The following is a 19,110-nucleotide window of genomic DNA, read 5'->3' on the forward strand; positions in this document are numbered from 1 at the left end:
ACACACACAGGACTAGAAAGGAGCAGAGAGGACTAACCAGGCAGGACTAGACAGGTACAGTCAGGATCACTCCAATGCAGAAAACAGCAGGCAGAAGCAGGCAGGTCTAGGCAACAATAAATAGACAGCAGGATCAAACAGAACTGGACAGGATAATACAGGAACAGGCAGAATTGGACAGGAGGAGGCAGAAACAGGCAGGGCTAGGCAGGAGGAAACAAGGCTAGACAGGAGCAGGCAGATGCTGAGAAGTGTCTGCAGGAACGGACCCTACATTTTATTTTAAACGCACTGCCATTTACAGGTCACTTTCAGGATGGTTCAACAGAGCCATGCGTTACACAGCGGCGAAGATGAATCGTTATATCGAACCTGTCCCTTTTAATCGGAATATAAATCTCTAACATCGTTTAATTCAGAACAAATTACTGCCGAGTTGCTGCATTAAACTCGAGGTTAGTTCGAAGTAATCCCAGCTTGCAGACATTCAGCACACCTTATAACACAGCACAGGATAAAATATTTTAATTGGTATCATTAGAGTACAAAGCAGTCAATAACAGAGAGATAGGGGGCAAAGCAGAGATGCAGCTGGAGATTTAGAGAGAGAGAACATCTCGTGCACACGACAGAACGGAGGGTCGGTGATTGAGAGAACGGGACAGGAGCAGAATGGGAGAGAGGGAAAGACGGAGGGGAAAATGAGACAGAAGAGAGAAAGAGGGCGCAAGGGGGCAGACAGAGACGGGGAAAGAGAGGGTATAAACCCCAGCCTGAAATAAGAACAATACCCTTCCACCCCTGTACCCTGGAAATAGCAGCGATAACAGCCGAACACAATATAGAGCCCCTTCCACACCCTCACTGTCAGACATTGCAAACAAGTTCATCGACAAAGATTTGCCAATCTTTTGTCGGAAAGAACTGGAAGAAGGATGCAAAATAAATTTAATATGAATCAAATGCAACTTTTTAAAAAATTGCACCATTGAGCACATTCCCATGGATTGTACAGATTCGCTGTTTTTAGTTTTTGTTGATACCACGTAGAGGCGGCTGAAGGCTGGACTTGAACCTTAACGTTTTCTCCCCCCTCGCTCCTCCTCTCCGAAAGCTGGAATATCTAGCGAACAGCAAAAGACACTTCCCACCACACGAGGCGACAGAGCAAGCTTTTTACTGCCCCTGCCCCTCAGACTTTCTGCACCTGAAGAGCGAAGACTGAGAAATGAAGGCAGGCCTGGGCAATACTTGACCCATTGGATTGCGCTGGGGACGGGGAGCAGGTGAAAACATTGTCGTGAGACTCTCTACCACCACCCAGACCTCCCCCCCCCCACCACACCCCACCAGCGAAACCAAGTCCACCTGGCTTTGAATATTTGTGTCTGTCCGAACACTTCAGAAAGCCAGCAGGAATTGTAAGTGCGTCAGTGGGAGAGAGCAGCGGGAGGAAAGCTACTTTTCACCCAGACCAGGCGAGAAGTGGTCCTGATGTTGCCCGTCGATTCTCCAGGGAGGCGGGCGGTGTAAGAACTGCAGCCCGTCTAGAGGGGGAGACAGTCCTGGACTGCTCTCTCAGAGAGAGACAGAGGCAGGGAGAGGGAGGGAAACAGGTTGTGGATCTGCCTGTCAGCGTCTGTGTGAGGCACGGAGAGATGGCTTTCACCTTCGCCGCTTTCTGCTACATGTTGACGCTGGTCCTCTGCGCCTCTCTGATCTTTTTCGTGATCTGGCATGTGAGTTCACATTTCACTCGCTCGCACGGATTTCTGGTGTGGGAGTTGGGGGGCTGTTCTGGGCGCTGTGTGTGTCTGTATCTGAGTAACAAAAGGATGTCGATGTGATACGTACAGGCAAAGAGTTGCGAATACTGCGCGATGTACACAGGCGCATTCATACACCACACTCACTGACACACTGGGAGACACAGGCGCACACTCACACACTCTGGGAGACACAGGCACACACACATTGACACTGATACACTCAGAGACACAGGCACACACACACATTGAGACAGTCTGGGAGACACAGGCACACACACACTGACACACTCTTGGAGACACAGGCACACACATATTGACACTGATACACTCTTAGAGACACAGGCACACACACATTGACACACTCTTGGAGACACAGGTGCACAGTCACACTGACACACTCTTGGAGACACAGGTGCACACTCGCACTGACACACTCTGGGAGAAACAGGCATATTCACACACACCACGCTGTCACACTCTGGGAGACACAGACACACACACACTGAGACACTGGGAGACAGGCACACACACACTGACACACTCTGGGAGACACAGGTGCACACTTGCACTGACAAACTCTCGGAGACAGGTGCATTCATACACACCATGCTGACACACTCTGGGAGACACAGGCGCACACTCACACTGACACACTGGGAGACAGGTGCACACACGCTGACACACTCTGGGAGTCAGGTGCATTCATACACGCCATGCTGACACACTCTGGGAGACACAGGTACACATGCATGCATGCTAACACACTCTGAGACACAGGCGCGCATGCACACGCACTGACACACTTGCAGAGACACAGGCACAAGCACGCACATTGACACACTCGCAGAGACACAGTGCAGACACAGAATGACAGAGATATATGCGCACACAGATGTATAGCCTGCCAGAGAGAATGCACACAGACGGACATGCATAGGAATGAGCTGCCTGGTGAGCAGCAACTGGAGAGATGCTCAGATTGGGTTTATTGGAAGCTGCATCATCTCTGCTCTGTAAGTGGAGGTGAGTGCTGGTTGCCTTGGCAACTGCCTCTGTTTACAATGTGTATTGGTTTGCTCTTGTCCCTTTATTAATGGATTTAACCCTTTGCCTGCCTTGTAGAGAATTTGTAGCGTCTGGAGGCTGTCTCTTCAGCTCCTGGGAAGGCCTGCCTGCCTTTCCACTTTCCCTGACACCTTTCCTTCATGACTCTGTCTCTGAACCAGCAAGGTCTCTACAATGGAGTGGTAGGGGAGGAGGGGTGGGGTAAGGGCGGTGGTGTGGGGTGGCAGGTGAAGTTGGGGGTGAGGAGTGAAGGTCAGGGCCAGGGCTGTGAAGGATGGGGGCTTGAGAGGTAAAAGGCAATGGGGGATGAAGGATGAGGAGGGGGCAGGGGATGCGGGCCTGGGTTGGGTGCACAGGGGTGAGTGGGTGAAAGTTGGGAAAGGGGTGGGCTAGTGGAGGGGGGGCGTTTGAACAAAGGTGGGGGGGGGTGGGGCTGATTGCTCGTGAGTCAGTCTGAAGGATCTGCCAAATCATGAGATTTCCCCCCCTCGATAATGGTCTTTGACTCAGGGAAGTTTGAACACACATGCCCAAACGTATGCTCACACATATGTATGTACACATGTGTATGTGCATACATGCTCATACACGTGTATGTACAAATTTCTCCTCATCTCTGACATAATTGGAAAACCCCTGTATTTTTAAACCGTGCACCTCACCACCCTGTCAAATCCTCCCTGGATCTTTTATATGTTTCAATAAGACTACCCCCAATTCCTCTAAAGTCGAATGGACACAGTTGCAACCTATCTGACCTTTTCTGGATGAAATAACTAAACTACCCCCCCCCCCCCCGCCCCCAAGCCACCCTCCAATCCCCAGCAGAGAGCAGGAGCAGTTGAGGAGAAGGGGGATGATGGTGGGAGAAGGAGAGACACACACATACAGACTTGGAAGGATTGAAAAGAGAGAGAGAGACAGAGAGAACAAGGGACGGTGGGGAGAGATGGAAATGTGTATGAGGGAGAGCATGAGGGAATGAGAGAGAGAGTGTGAAAGAGACAGAGAGAACAAGGGACGGTGGGGAGAGATGGAAATGTGTATGAGGGAGAGCATGAGGGAATGAGAGAGAGAGTGAGAGAGACAGAGAGAACAAGGGACGGTGGGGAGAGATGGAAATGTGTATGAGGGGGAGCATGAGGGAATGAGAGAGAGAGTGAGAGAGACAGAGAGAACAAGGGACGGTGGGGAGAGATGGAAATGTGTATGAGGGAGAGCATGAGGGAATGTGAGAGAGAGAGAGAGAGACAGAGAGAACAAGGGACGATGGGGAGAGATGGAAATGTGTATGAGGGAAAGCATGAGGGAATGAGAGAGAGAGTGAGAGAGACAGAGAGAACAAGGGACGGTGGGGAGAGATGGAAATGTGTATGAGGGAGAGCATGAGGGAATGAGAGAGAGAGTGAGAGAGACAGAGAGAACAAGGGACGGTGGGGAGAGATGGAAATGTGTATGAGGGAGAGCATGAGGGAATGAGAGAGAGAGTGAGAGAGACAGAGAGAACAAGGGACGGTGGGGAGAGATGGAAATGTGTATGAGGGGGAGCATGAGGGAATGAGAGAGAGAGTGAGAGAGACAGAGAGAACAAGGGACGGTGGGGAGAGATGGAAATGTGTATGAGGGAGAGCATGAGGGAATGTGAGAGAGAGAGAGAGACAGAGAGAACAAGGGACGATGGGGAGAGATGGAAATGTGTATGAGGGAAAGCATGAGGGAATGAGAGAGAGAGTGAGAGAGACAGAGAGAACAGGGACGGTGGGGAGAGATGGAAATGTGTATGAGGGAGAGCATGAGGGAATGAGAGAGAGAGTGAGAGAGACAGAGAGAACAAGGGACGGTGGGGAGAGATGGAAATGTGTATGAGGGAGAGCATGAGGGAATGTGAGAGAGAGAGAGAGACAGAGAGAACAAGGGACGATGGGGAGAGATGGAAATGTGTATGAGGGAAAGCATGAGGGAATGAGAGAGAGAGTGAGAGAGACAGAGAGAACAGGGACGGTGAGGAGAGATGGAAATGTGTATGAGGGAGAGCATGAGGGAACGAGAGAGAGAGTGAGAGAGACAGAGAGAACAAGGGACGGTGAGGAGAGATGGAAATGTGTATGAGGGAGAGCATGAGGGAACGAGAGAGAGTGGGGGGGAGAGTGTGAGAGAGAGAATATGTATTAGACAGCTGTGGCTTCCTCCTGTTCCCTGTAATCGCAGTGTTGTCATGGCAGCCTTAAAAGGGCTATGTCCTCGCATCAAAGAGAGGGTAAGATAGGCCCTCAGAAAGACGCTGTCCTTCCTCAGAACAAAGGATCAACAGTTGGGGCAGTGCATATCCAGGATGCATGGTGGTCTGACATCGTTGAGCCCACATTCTCAAATCAGTTTACAGCCATTGACTGGATTTACAAAAAGCTCCACCATTGTTGTAGGAATCCAGGCAAGCGATGGCCCAGTGGTATTTTCTCTAAACTGTTAATCGAGAGACCCAGGTAATGTTATGGAGACCTGGTTTCGGACCTCACCACGGAATTTGAATTCAACAAAATAATTAAGAATCTACAAAGGGAAAAAAAACTTATCAGGGTCACCAATGTCCGAGCAGGAAGGAAATCTGCTACCCTTACCTGTGGGGTCTACATGTGACTCCAAACCCAAAGCAAAGTGGTTGACTCTCAGTTGCCCTCTGAAATGACAAGGGCATCTAGGGGCGGGCAATAAAAATTGGCCAGCCAGTGATACCCATGTCCCACAAATGAATTAAAAAAAACAATTTATGCCCAATGAGCTCCTACAACACCATCATCACCATATCATCTGGATGGGTACAGGAATAGGGAGGGTTTGGACGGATATGGGCCAAATACTAGCAAACGGGATTAGATTAATTTGCGATGTCTGGTCAGCACAGATGAGTTGGACTGAAGGGTCTGTTTGCATTCTGTACAATTCTAACTCTATGGTGAAGGCATAGGTATTGACCAAGACATGGGGGGGGGGGGGGGGCCCTCTCTTTCAGCCCTGCCCACCTTCTAATTGTGGATAGTGGGATCTTTACATCCACTTCAGAGGGTAGTTTGGGTGTATGATGTCATAGAATCCTGCAGTGCAGGAAGAGGCCATTTGGCTCATGGACTCTGCACCTACCTACTGAAACGCATCCCAGACCCACTCTATCCCTGTAACACTGCATTTCCCATTGGCTAAGCCATCAAACCCACACATCCCTGGGCACTATGGGGCAATTTAGCACGGCCAATCCACCCTAACTTGCACATCCCTGGACACTATGGGACAATTTAGCACGGCCAATCCACCCTAACCTGCACATCCCTGGGCACCACGGGACAATTTATTAAGGCCAATCCACCCTAACCTGCACATCCCTGGGCACTACAGGACAATTTAGCACGGACAATCCACCCTAACCCGCACATCCCTGGGCACTATGGGGCAATTTAGCACGGCCAATCCACCCTAACCTGCACATCCCTGGGCACTATGGGGCAATTTAGCACGGCCAATCCATCCTAACCTGCACATCCCTGGGCACTATGGGGCAATTTAGCACGGCCAATCCACCCTAACCTGCACATCCCTGGGCATTATGGGACAATTTCTCACGGCCAATCCACCCTAACCTGCACATCCCTGGGCTCTATGGGACAACTTATCATGGCCAATCCACCCTAACCTGCACATCCCTGGGCACTATGGGACAATTTAGCACGGCCAATCCACCCTAACCTGCACATCCCTGGGCACTATGGGACAATTTAGCACGGCCAATCCACCCTAACCCGCACATCCCTGTGCACTATGGGACAATTTAGCACGGCCAATCCACCCTAACCTGCACATCCCAGGGCACTATGGGACAATTTAGCACGGCCAATCCACCCTAACCTGCACATCCCTGGGCACTATGGGACAATTTAGCATGGCCAATCCACCCTAACCCGCACATCCCTGGGCACTATGGGACAATTTAGCACGGCCAATCCACCCTAACCTGCACATCCCTGGGCACTATGCGACAACTTATTATGGCCAATCCACCCTAACCCGCACATGTTTGTGTACTGTGGGAGGAAACTGCACCTGGAGGTAACCCACACAGACATGGGTAGAATGTGCAATATCCACACTGCCTGAGGCCAGAATCGAACTGGGATCCCTGGTGCTGTGAGGCAGCAATGCTAATCACTGAGCCACATTGTACAGTTGGCACCATTGGCAGGGCAGCAATCCCTAGTATTGGCACTGGGAATGTTGGCCTGCATGATGGGTGTCTGGAGTTCTGGAGTGGGACTTGAACCCATGGTTGGGGGAGCTGGAAACGGGGTGAGGTGGTAGGGGACAGGGTTGGAGAGGGCAGGCTGGAGCAGGGCCTTGAAAACGTGCATTCTTGAACCAGTACAGCCCATGTGCAGTAGGTAGGTCCACAATGCCCTTACAGAAGGAATTCCAGGATTTTGACCCAGTGACAGTGAAGGAATGGCTAATATATTCCCAAATCAGGATGGGGAACTTGCAGGGCCTGGTGTTCCCATGCATCTGCTGCCCCTTGACCCTGTAGCTGGTAGCAATTTATCATAGAATTATACAGCACTGAAGGGGCCTTTCAGACTATTGACTTTCTACTGCCAAATATACACTCTACCTGCCTCCTCTCCACCTATCTTTTCCTTTATCCATCTTCTATTTGCCTTCCCTTTCTCCCTATTTATTTCAAAATCCCCTTCCCCTCCCCCATTTCTGAAGAAGGGTCAAGACCCGAAACGTCAGCTTTCCTGCTCCTCTGATGCTGCTTGGCCTGCTGTGTTCAGGCAGCTCTACTCCTCCACCTGCATGACTCCCACTTTCCCACACTAGGCCCATGACCTTGAGCGTTATGACCCTGCAAACACTTTTTTTTAAAGGTTGTGAGGTTCCCTGCCTCAGCTACCCTCCCACGCAGATCATTCCAGACCCCCACCACCCTCTGAGTGTAAAAGTGTTTCCTCGAATCCCCTCTAAACCTGCTGCCTTTCACTTTAAAATTATGCCCCTTGGTTATTGACTCTTCAACTAAGAACTGCCTTCTATCCCTGTTCCTGCCCCTCATCTTTATACAGGCCCTCCCTCCACCTTCTCTCTGCCAAGGAATTATCCTTCCTCTCTTCATCGCTGAACAGCTCCATCCCAGACAACATCCTGGTGAATCTCCTGTGCACCCCCTCCAGTGCAAGCACATCCTTCCAATAGTGTGGAGACCAGAACCGCACACAGTACTGCAGTTGTGGCCTAAACAAAACCCTGTACAGCTCCAACATAACTTCTCTGCCGTTATAATCTGTGCCATGACTGAACACAAGCATCCCACATGCCTTCTTAACTACCCTGTTAACCTATGCTGTCACTTTCAGGGATCTGTGGACACTCTGTTCCCCCAAGCTTCCTAGTGTCCTGCTGTTCATAGAGTACTCCCTTGTTTTGCTCTTTCTTCCAATGTGCATCATCTCACATTTATCAGAGTAAGATTCCATCTGTCCCTGATGTGCCCATCTGACCAATCTGTTTATATCCTCCTGTAACCTGAGATGGCTATGCAGTAGGGTGGCACGGTGGCTCAGTGGTTAGCACTGTAGCCTCACAGCACCAGGGACCCAGATTCGATTCCACCCTCGGGTGACTGTCTGTGTGGAGTTTGCATGTTCTCCCCATGTCTGTGAGGGTTTCCTCCGAAGCTCCGGTCCCTCCCACAGTCCAAAGATGTGCAGATTAGGGTGGATTCTCTGTGCTAAATTGCCCCATAGTGCCCGGGATGTGCAGGTTAGCAATGAGCAGTGCAAGATGATGGTGTGGGTCTGGGTGGGATGCTCTTTGGAGGGATGGTGTGAACTATATGGGCTGAATGGCCTGCTTCCCATACTGTAGGGATTCTATTATATCTATGAAAAGACCTTCCTCCTCACCGTCGACCACCTGGCCAATCTTTGTGTTATCTGCAAATTTTACTAATCAGTCCACATTCTCATCAATATCATTTATGAATATTACAAACAGGAAGGGGCCCAGCACTGATCGCCATGGAATGGCATTGCACACCCGGGCTCCAGCCACATGAACAGCTCCCTCTGTCTCCTGCCTCTAAGCCAATTTTGGATCCAATTTGTCAAGTTATTCTGGAACCCATGAGTTTTATCAGTTTCCAATGTGAGACATTGTCAAAGGCCTTGCTGAAATCTAAAACAGATACTACTCTACCCTCAAACAAACATATGGTCACTTGCTTGAAAAATTCCATCAGATTTGTGAGGCATGAGCCCCGTCCGATGAAGCCATGCTGACTGTCTCTGATCAAATCTTGCTTCTTTAAGTGGACACTAACCTCCCCTCTCACTGTTTTCTCCAATGTTTGCCCGACTCTAATGCTACGCTCAGTGCTGCGTAGTTTCCTGGTCCATCTTCTCGTACAGTGGACACACATTAGCTGCCATGCAGTCCTCTGGCACTCTCTTTGGCCAGAGATGATTTGAAAATTTTGGTCAGGGCCCCTGCAATGATTTCCCTCATCTCTGTCCCCGACACACAGCTGCCTGAGATATATAAGTCATCCAGACCTGGGGAGTTGTCCATTTTTAAATCTATATAAACCTCCAATGTCTCCTCGCTTCCTGTCTCAGTCTGCTCAAAAGCTTCACAGTTCATCTTCTCAAATTTACTTTTCCCAACTAAGTGGAATGCTCAGTTAACACTCTACCAATGTGCTCCAGCTTCACACACACATTATCCCCGTAGCCCCTAGTAGGGCCTACTCTTTCGCTGGTTATTCCCTGCATGTACTTGTAGAATAACTTGGGATTCTCCGTAGCCTTGCCCACCAGTGTTTTCTTGTGGGTTGTCATTGGTCTCCTAATTGACACAACCCCCATCCCCTCCCTGTGTGCATTCATGGGCCTCCATTATATCCCACCATTGCTACAGTTTTAAAAGTAGAAAGGTTATGTTGCACCTGTACAAGGTGCTGGTGAGGCCACACCTGGAGTACTGTGCACAGTTTTGGTCTCCTTACTTGCGAAAGGATGGACTGGCACTGGAGGGGGTACAGAGGAGGTTCACCAGATCAATTCCGGAGTTGGTTTCTGAGGAGAGATCGAGTAGACTAGGAATGTACACTTTGGAATTTAGAAGAATGGGTGGCAGGGTGGGGGGTTGGGATCTTATAGAAACATTTAAAATTATGAAGGGAATAGATAGACAAGATGCAGGGATGTTGTTTCCACTGGTGGGTGATCCTAGTACTAGAGGGGGCATAGCCTCAAAATAAGGAGGGGAGAGGCAGATTTAGGACTGAGCTGAGGAGGAACATCTTCACCCAAAGGGTTGTGCATCTGTGGAATTCCCTGCTCAGTGAAGCAGTTGAGGCTATCTTCTTGAATGTTTTTAAGGCAGACATAGACTTTTGAACAGTAAAGGGATTAAGGGCTATGGTGAGCAGGTGGGTAGATGAAGCAGAGTCCCTGAAAAGATCACCATGATCTTATTGAATGGGGGAGCAGGATCGAAGGGGTCAGGTGACTTACCCTTGCTCCTATTTCTTATGGTTTTGTGTTATTTTTCTCCCTCTACGACTGTTATACCTCTCTTTTGTTTTCTTTTTATCGAGTACGGATCATTCCTAGACATCCCAGTGTTCTCTGGGGTTTTCATTTTGCTCCTACATTTCACCTTAAAGGGAACATGTTGGGCCTGTACTGCTTTTTAATGCCTCCCATTGTTCTGCTGTGGATTTATCCTCGAGTAACTGTCCTTGTACATTTTGGCCAGATCCTGCCTTATTTTAGTAAAATCTAACCTAGCCCAATCCAAAATTAATTTTATTTTTGCAGACCATAACAAATGTGAAACGTACAGTGTTGTCACTTTCACAAAAATGCCTAAACAACCCCTCCCTCCCAGAATACCTCAAACACTTATCTGGCTTAATTTCCCATTATCAGTTTCAGGAGGTTTTGGCCCAGTTTCGAATCAGGGAGCGCTCATGTGAGGTGGATGTGATAACCACAATATGACAGAAACCAGACATTTGTGGGTTTGAAAGATGCTGCTGGAGGATCCTTGGTGAGATTAGTCGCTGGAAGTCAGTGTGCAGGAGGTGAAGAAGGCATATGGTATACTGGGCCTTCATAGCAAGAGGATTGGAGTATCAGGGCAGGGATGTCTTGCTGCAGTTGTACAGGGGCCTTACTGAGACCACCCCCTGGAGCACTGGTGTGCAGTTTGGGGTCTCCTTATCTGAGGAAGGATGCTCTGGCGATGGAGGGAGTGCAGCAAAGGTTTCCCAGACTGATCCCTGGGATGGCAGGACTGGCGTTTGGAGAGAGACTGGATCAGTTAGGACTATATTCACTTGGTTTTTGGAAGAATGAGGAGGATCTCATGAAACCCATAACATTCTAACACATTTAGACAGGGTCAATGCAGGAAGGATATTCCCAATGACCTGGGGAGTCCAGAACCAGGGAGTCACAGTCTAAGGATTTAGGGTTGGGGGGGCACCATTTAGGACTGAGATGAGGAGAAATGTCTTCACCCAGAGGGTGGGGAGCCTGAGGGATTCTCTGCCACAGAAGTGTTTGCGGCTGAAACAGTGAATGTTTTCAGGAGGGAGTTCGATGGAGATGTTAGGGCTAATGGGATCAAAGGGTATAGGAGCAATGAACTGAATGGGATAATCAGCAATGGCCATGTTTAAAGTGGAGCAGGCTCACAAAGCTGAATGGCCTACCCCTGCTCTGATGAAGGGTCTGGGCCCGAAACGTCAGCTTTTGTGCTCCTGAGATGCTGCTGGGCCTGCTGTGTTCATCCAGCTCCACACTTTGTTATCTTGGATTCTCCAGCATCTGCAGTTCTCACTGTCACTAGCCTACCCCTCCTCCTATTTTCCTATATTTCTAACTCGAAGGTAGTACACTCTGCTGCTACTTTGTGTTGGTGGGGGAGGGAGTGGATGTTTGTGGATGTGGTGCTAATCCAAGTGCAGGCTGCTTTGTCAGGGATGGTGTCGAGCCTCCTGAGTGCTGTCAGAGGTGAGGATTCAGCCCTTGCTGTTGACTGGCCTTTCTGACTTGATGCAAACACTGAAGGTTTGGCGCTGAGGTCTCCTGGGAACAAATAGGCTGATTGCACAGACGGCTGGATGCTATTGGAAAATCAGCAGGTATGTTTGTCAACAACTCTCCCTCAATCAGCTCCTCAATGATCTGTTCATTTTCTGTGGGAGCTTCCTGTGCCCAGAATACCCAATGAGGGATTGTCTCATTACAAATAAAGCCTGGATGATCCGTGAGGTCTCAATGGATTTTGCAGCATTCGGGGGTCCGGACCCGAAACGTCAGCTTTCCTGCTCCTCTGGTGCTGCTTGGCCTGCTGTGTTCATCCAACTTCACATCTTGTTATCCCATATCCTTTCATTCCTTTAGAGCCCAAAGTGCTAACTTTGACATCTTCATCCACCGACTGTCCATGTGATTGGAGATTCGTAACCCTCTGAGTGAATACATGTCTCCTTCTCTAGATTTCAGGGCAGTGTGGTGGCTTAGTGGTTAGCACTGCTGCCTCACTGTGCCAAGGACCCAGGCTGGATTCCACCCCTGAGTCATCGTCTGTGTGGAGTTGGCGTGTTCTCCCCGTGTCTGCATGGGTTTCCTCCGGGTGCTCTGATTCCCTCCCACAGTCCAAAGATGTGCCAGTTGGGTGGGTCGACCGTGCTACATTACCCATAGTATCCAGGATGGATTAGCCATGGGAGATACAAGGTTGCAGGATAGTGTGGTGAGTCTGGGTGGAATGCTGGTCAGATGTGTGGCGGTGGTGTGGACTCAATGGGCCGAATGGCCTGCCCCCACACTGCAGGTATTCCATGTGATTGCAATGACTTAGATGAGCTCAGGTCTCTCCAACATCTAACATTTTCCAATTTGCTCACGTCTTTATAGGTTTCAATGGCATTTTGTTTTGTCCCTTTTGGATGTGGGTATCGTTGACAAGGCCAACTCATCCCTGTTTCCCCAAAACCTCCTTCCCCCACCCCAACCAAACAGCATCTAGCTGACTGCCCATTCCAGAAGGTGGCTACGAGTCACCTGCATTGCCGTAGGGCTTGGAGTCACGTGGAGGCTGGAGCGGGTAAGGGGGACAGCTGGCCTTCCGTTAAAAGGCATTAGCGAATCAGATCAGAAAATAGGGCAGGAGTAGGCCCTTCAGCTCTTCAAGGCTGCTCTGCCATTCATTAGGACCATGGCTGATCATCCAACTCAGTTCCCCCATTCCCACTTTCTTCCCCCACACCCTTTAGCCCTCAAGAACTATATCTGACTCCTTCTCTAAAACATTCAATGTTCCAGCTTCACTGGCTTTCTGTGATAGAGAATTCCACAGGCTCCTCAGTGTCTGGAAGAAAACACTCCTCCACATCTCAGCTTTTAATGGCCTATCTCATAATCCTTATGATAGTGAATGGTTGTTTGTCATGTTCACCATCCCTGAGACAGGTGTAGCTTCTCCTCCCCAACCCCACTATTGGATCATTGTCAATAGTAGGATTTGAACCCAAGTCCCGTAAATGTTAATGTAAACAGGAACAGAAATTGCTGGAGAAGCTCAGTGGAGAGAAATCAGAGTTAATGGTTCTGGTCCATTGACGGTTCCTCAGAACCAAAAACATTTCTGTTTTGTTCCTGATTTCCAACGCCTGCAGTTCGTTTGGTTTTTATTAATTTACACCTCTGGATTGCTCGTCCAGTAACATTCCCCCTTTCCACTACCTTCCCTTAGACAAAATGCCTCTCAATCCTTTAAACACTAGAGACTTTAAACCCCTTTTACTCAAGCTGTCTTCACAGGAAAGCATTCCGAGGTCAGGCATCAGATGAGTGAGCCATAGCCTGTACAGATTTATCCCTTTCTAGCACAGGGATGGCGCCCTTTTAAAAGTTATTATCGCATCTGTTCCCAGTGCCATTTGAGGCAATGTGCTCGAAGTGCGGAGGGTTCAATTATAACTGCAGCATCATTTCAAGATCGAATGTACTTGCTGACGCATGAGCTGAAATCTCCTCGCTCCCTCCCACCCCACACACAAACAAACAATTGTCCTCACTTTGCAGGGGGTAGAGGAAAAAAAAACATGCCATCTGAAATATCCCTTGTTCGGGATCAGAAACACACATCTGCTCCTTGCTTTTAATGGTCAGTACTCGCTGTGATGCATATTCACAGACTAGCCTAGGGCAACTGTGCAAGGATTGGTTTTCAGTTGAGGGGGGTGGTTACGTTTTTCTCCCTCTCCCTCCGATTTAGGTCTGAATTTGGGACCTGCGTTCAATCCCACCCTCGGGCAACTGTCTGTGTGGAGTTTGCACACTCTCCCTGTGTCTGCGTGGGCTTCCTTTGGGTACACCTGTTTCCTCCCACAGTCCAAAGATGTACAGGTTAGGGTGGGTTGGCTGTGCTGAATTGCTCATGCATTCAGGGATGTGCAGGTTAGGATGGATTAGTCATTGGAAATGCGGGATCACAGGAATAGAGTAGGGCTGTGGGTCTGAGTGGGGTGCTCTTCAGAGGGTCATTGTAGACTTGGTGAGCTGAGTGGCCTGATTACACACTGTGGACTTGTTATGACTCTGTACCTCAGAGGAAGATGGGGAAGGTCATTAAATAATTTTAGGGCAGACGTAGGTAGACTGTTGTCAGGATCGGGGTGTCAAAGACAGTCAGTGCATGGAAATGTGGAATCCTGAACACAGCTACGTTGCTAACGAATAATGGAGCAGGTTTGAGGAGCCGAAAGGCCTGTGGCTGCCCGTGAATTGGTACGCTCATGGAATTTGTGAGGAGCTATTGGTGCAGCGCTGCCCCTCTCTGTGTGGGAGAGGGAGAAGGGAGGGGTGGTTGCGGGGCAAGTGAGGGGTACAACAAAACTGTTCCTGCTCGTAGAAGGATTGAGAACCAGAGGGCGTGGATTTCAGGTGCTTTGGAAAGGTGAGTCGAGAGAGAATTTCTTCACATAGCGAGTGGTTAGAGTATGCTATGCACTGCCTGAAAGGTTCAGTTGAGACATTCAAGAGGAAATTAGATGACTGTGTTTCTATTTAAATAATATGCAAGGATATGAAGGGTGGGAGGCAAAGGCAGGAGATTGGCACTGTTGTCACCATGCTCATTTGGAGAGCTGGCAAGAAAATGATGGGCCGACTGGCCCCCCTCTCAGCTTCGATGAGGCCAAAACATTAAATGATTTCAAGAAGGAGTTAGCTATGGTTAGATATCGGTTTCATCTGTATCTGGTAATTTATCAACTTTAAGAGTATAGCCAGCCTTTTTTGGGCCTTCATTTTTACCAATTATTTGCTCATCTAGTGTCTCAACTGCCTGCTTTCACTATAGTGTCATCAATTCGTTGAGGTCTATGGCACCTTTTGGCCTATGATGTCCGTGTCAGTCAAATACAACCACCTAACTATTCTATGGTAACAAAGTGTGGAGCTGGATGAACACAGCAGGCCAAGCAGCATCTCAGGAGCACAAAAGCTGGTCTAGGCCTGAAACGTCAGCTTTTGTGCTCCTGAGATGCTGCTTGGCCTGCTGTGTTCATCCAGCTCCACACTTTGTTATCTTGGAATCTCCAGCATCTGCAGTACCCACTATCTCTGACCTTATTATTTTATTCCCATTTGTCAGCACTTGGTCCATGGCTATGGTGTTGCAATTACACATCTAAATCCTTCTTCAATGTGATGAAGGGATTCTACCTCTCCCACCCTCCCAGGAAGTAAGCTCCAGATTCCCACCACCATCTGGGTGAAAACATTTTCCTCACATCCCCTCTAAACCTCGTTCCCCTTCCCTTGAATTGATTTGTCCTTGACATTGATCCCTCCATCAAGGGAAAATGTTTATTCCTGTCTACCCTATCTATGCCCCATCGTAATTTTATGCATCTCAATCGTATCCCCTCGCAGTCTCCTCTGCTCTGAAGATTACAACCCCTGTCTGTCCAATCTCCCTTCATCACTGAAACTCTCCAGTCCAAGGCAACATCCTGATAAATCTCCTGTGCACCTTCTCCAGTGCAATTGGGATCCTTGAAAGATGCCACCCAGGTTGACAGGGCTGTTAAGAAGGCATAGAGTGTTTTAGCTTTTATTAATAGAGGGATCGAGTTCCGGAACCAAGAGGTTATGCTGCAGCTGTACAAAACACTGGTGCGGCCGCACTTGGAGTATTGCGTACAGTTCTGGTCACCTCATTATAAGAAGGATGTGGAAGCTTTGGAAAGGGTGCAGAGGAGATTTACTAGGATGTTGCCTGGTATGGAGGGAAGGTCTTATGAGGAAAGGCTGAGGGACTTGAAGCTGTTTTCGTTAGAGAGAAGAAGGTTGAGAGGTGACTTAATTGAAACATATAAAATAATCAGAGGGTTAGTTAGGGTGGATAGGGAGAGCCTTTTTCCTGGGATGGTGACGGCGAGCACGAGGGGGCATAGCTTTAAATTGAGGGGTGAAAGATATAGGACAGATGTCAGAGGTAGTTTCTTTACTCAGAGAGTAACGCTTTGCCTGCAACGGTAGTAGATTCGCCAACTTTAGGTACATTTAGGTCATCATTGGACAAGCATACGGACGTACAAGGAATTGTGTAGGTTAGATGGGCTTCAGATTGGTATGACAGGTCAGCACAACATCGAGGGCCGAAGGGCCTGTACTGTGCTGTAATGTTCTATGTCCTATGTTCTAACTGCACACAATACTCCAGCTGTGGCCTAGCTAATGTTTTGTACAATTGCAGTGTAACCTTCTTGCTCTTTAACTCTCTGCCTCAGCTTTTAAAGGCAAGAATCCCTTATGCTGTAATAACCACTTTGTCCACCATGACTAGACTGGCAGGATAGATGTTCCCGATGTAACTGGGGAGTCCAGAACCGGGGGCCACCGTCTGAGGACTATGGGCTAGCTATTCGTGACTGAGATGAGGAGAAATGTCTTCACCCAGAGTGCAGGGAGCCTGTGGAATTCTCTGGCACAGAAACCGGTTGAGGCCAAAACATCAATGATTTCAAGAAGGAGATAGCTATGGTTAGATATCGGGCTAGAGGGATGAAAGGGTATGAGGAGAAGGCAGGAACAGGGGATGAGCTGGATGATCAACCATGATATTATTAAGGAAGTTGCCGGAGTTGGAGGGTTTGAGCCACAGGGAGAGGCTGGGGCTATTTTCACTGGAGCGCTGGAGGCTGAGGAAGGACCTTATAGAGATTTACAAAATCATGAGGGGCATGGATAGGGTGAATAGCCAAGGTCTTTTTACCCCAGGTTAGAGGAGTCCACAACTTGAAGGGTCTTAGGTTTAAGGTGAGAGGGGGAAAGATTCAAAAGGGACCTGAGGGGTAACTTTTTCATACAGAGGGTGGAGCGTGTGTGGAACGAGCTGCCAGAGGAAGTGGTGGAGGCTGGTACAATGACAACATTTAAGAAGCATCTGGATGGTAGGATTTAGAGGGATATGGGCTAAATGCTGGCAAATGAGACCGGATTAATTTAGAATATGTAATAGGCATGGACGGGTGGGAGCGAAGGGTCTGTTCCCAATCATGTACAACTCAATGAATGGCACAGCAGGCTTGAAGGGCTGAATGGCCTACTCCTGATTTTTTTTGTTTCTACATTACTACCCCAATCTATATTGGGCAGTCAACCCCCCGCTCCCCATTAGTGTTATTTGATTACTTTTGAGCCTCATCTGTAATTTTCGTACAAAGTTGTTTCTTTCTATCTCACTCACCAGTCGGTGGCATGTAGCTTGTAACTAGTGGTGTCATGGCAACGTTATTGTATCCTGGTTCCAACCGAGTAGCTTCTGCCCTTGTCCCCTTTAGGATGTAATCTCCCTCCAGCAATATAATGGTTTCCTGAGATGACACTGTTAGGTACCCCTCCCCCTTCCCTATCTTTCCTGAGCACCTTGTATCCTGGGATATTTAGTGCCCTGACTAATCCATTTTCTTTGATCCAAGTCTCAGTACATCAAATACTTGGCTGTCTACACCTTGTAGCTCACTGATGTTATTCACCATGGTTTACACTCTCACACTATTAACCTAGTTTACATTACTTAACTTCGTTTAAACCTTACAATTCCTTATCCTCCGACTATCTATCTACCCCACCGTACTTTTCCCTTCTGATAAGACACCCTGATTTCAGATCCTTGCCAAGTTATTTTGTATCCTCACTAGAAAACTGTCTTTAAAACTCCCCATCCACGTTTGGGCTTGCACAGGTCTGGCTTCCTGCTGATGCCTAAGGAGCCTTGATAGGTCAGAACAGACTCGATGGGCCGAAGGGCCTCTTCTATGCTGTTTGACTCTGGTCCTTTATTGTGGAGGAATGTAAACCATCTGCACCATCTCTCCACCTGCGTATTCATCTGCTCCATCCTTCTATTTTGGAAGGTCAGTGGGATTTCATCTAGATATGTAATGATCTTTAAAGGACCTGCTCTCCTTTCTGACATCTGGTTTTGGACCTCATCTCTCTTTCTGTCTATGTCTTGACACTGCAACAGATCACGATTTCTGGTTATTCACCCCTCTCCTCTCTGTAGCTGCTCTTAGACCTCCCTTCATACCCAAGATGTGGGCAACACTGGTTTTGCCTGGCAACTATTACTCATCCCTACATGCCCATGAAAAGGTGTTTCTAAGCTGCCTTCTGGAGCTGCTGCAGTCCATGAGCTGTATTACTGCTGTTGGAGAGGGAATTCAAAGGTTTTGATCCAGCGGCACTGAATGGACAGCAATATAGTTCCAAGTCCTGAAGTTGGAGAGGAACTTGCAGGGGGTGGTCTTCCTGTATCTGCAGCTCTGGTCCCTCCTGAAGGGAAATGGTAATGGGTTTGGATGCAGTTGTCAAAGGAGCCCCATTGAGTTGCTGCAGTACATTGCATAGATGGTACATACCATGTTAATGATGATGGCCTAATGATCGATCACTCATCAGGGATTAATTAACTTGATAGGGTAATTTATTTAAAACTGTAAACACATTCTAAATGATTGAAGCAGGCATTACACACAAAGCAAATGATTTGTGTGTGAGTGTGTGTGCGTGGAGCTGGCAGACCAAGAACACACTAACACACAATATTATCTACGCTCTGAACTGCCTTAAAGGCAAGCTACGCGTAGCACTGCACCCTGTGTGACGGTAGCAGCGGGGTGTGAATCTGGTGGATTTGGTGC

At 48.5% G+C, this 19,110-nt stretch overlaps 1 protein-coding gene across 1 annotated transcript in view; it reads left to right on the forward strand.

Moving 5' to 3' along the window:
* Positions 1–1,162: 1,162 nt before the first annotated feature.
* Positions 1,163–19,110, forward strand: part of cnih2 (cornichon family AMPA receptor auxiliary protein 2) — a 135,198-nt gene continuing 117,250 nt past the window's right edge. Inside the window, exon 1 of the mRNA XM_059641624.1 lies at positions 1,163–1,739. Within this exon, the coding sequence (XP_059497607.1) occupies positions 1,659–1,739 (81 nt within the window). The 5' untranslated portion in view covers positions 1,163–1,658. The remainder of the gene's footprint in view (positions 1,740–19,110) is intronic.

The sequence above is a fragment of the Stegostoma tigrinum genome, chromosome 42 (assembly GCF_030684315.1).
Source record: "Stegostoma tigrinum isolate sSteTig4 chromosome 42, sSteTig4.hap1, whole genome shotgun sequence".
NCBI lineage: Eukaryota > Metazoa > Chordata > Chondrichthyes > Orectolobiformes > Stegostomatidae > Stegostoma > Stegostoma tigrinum.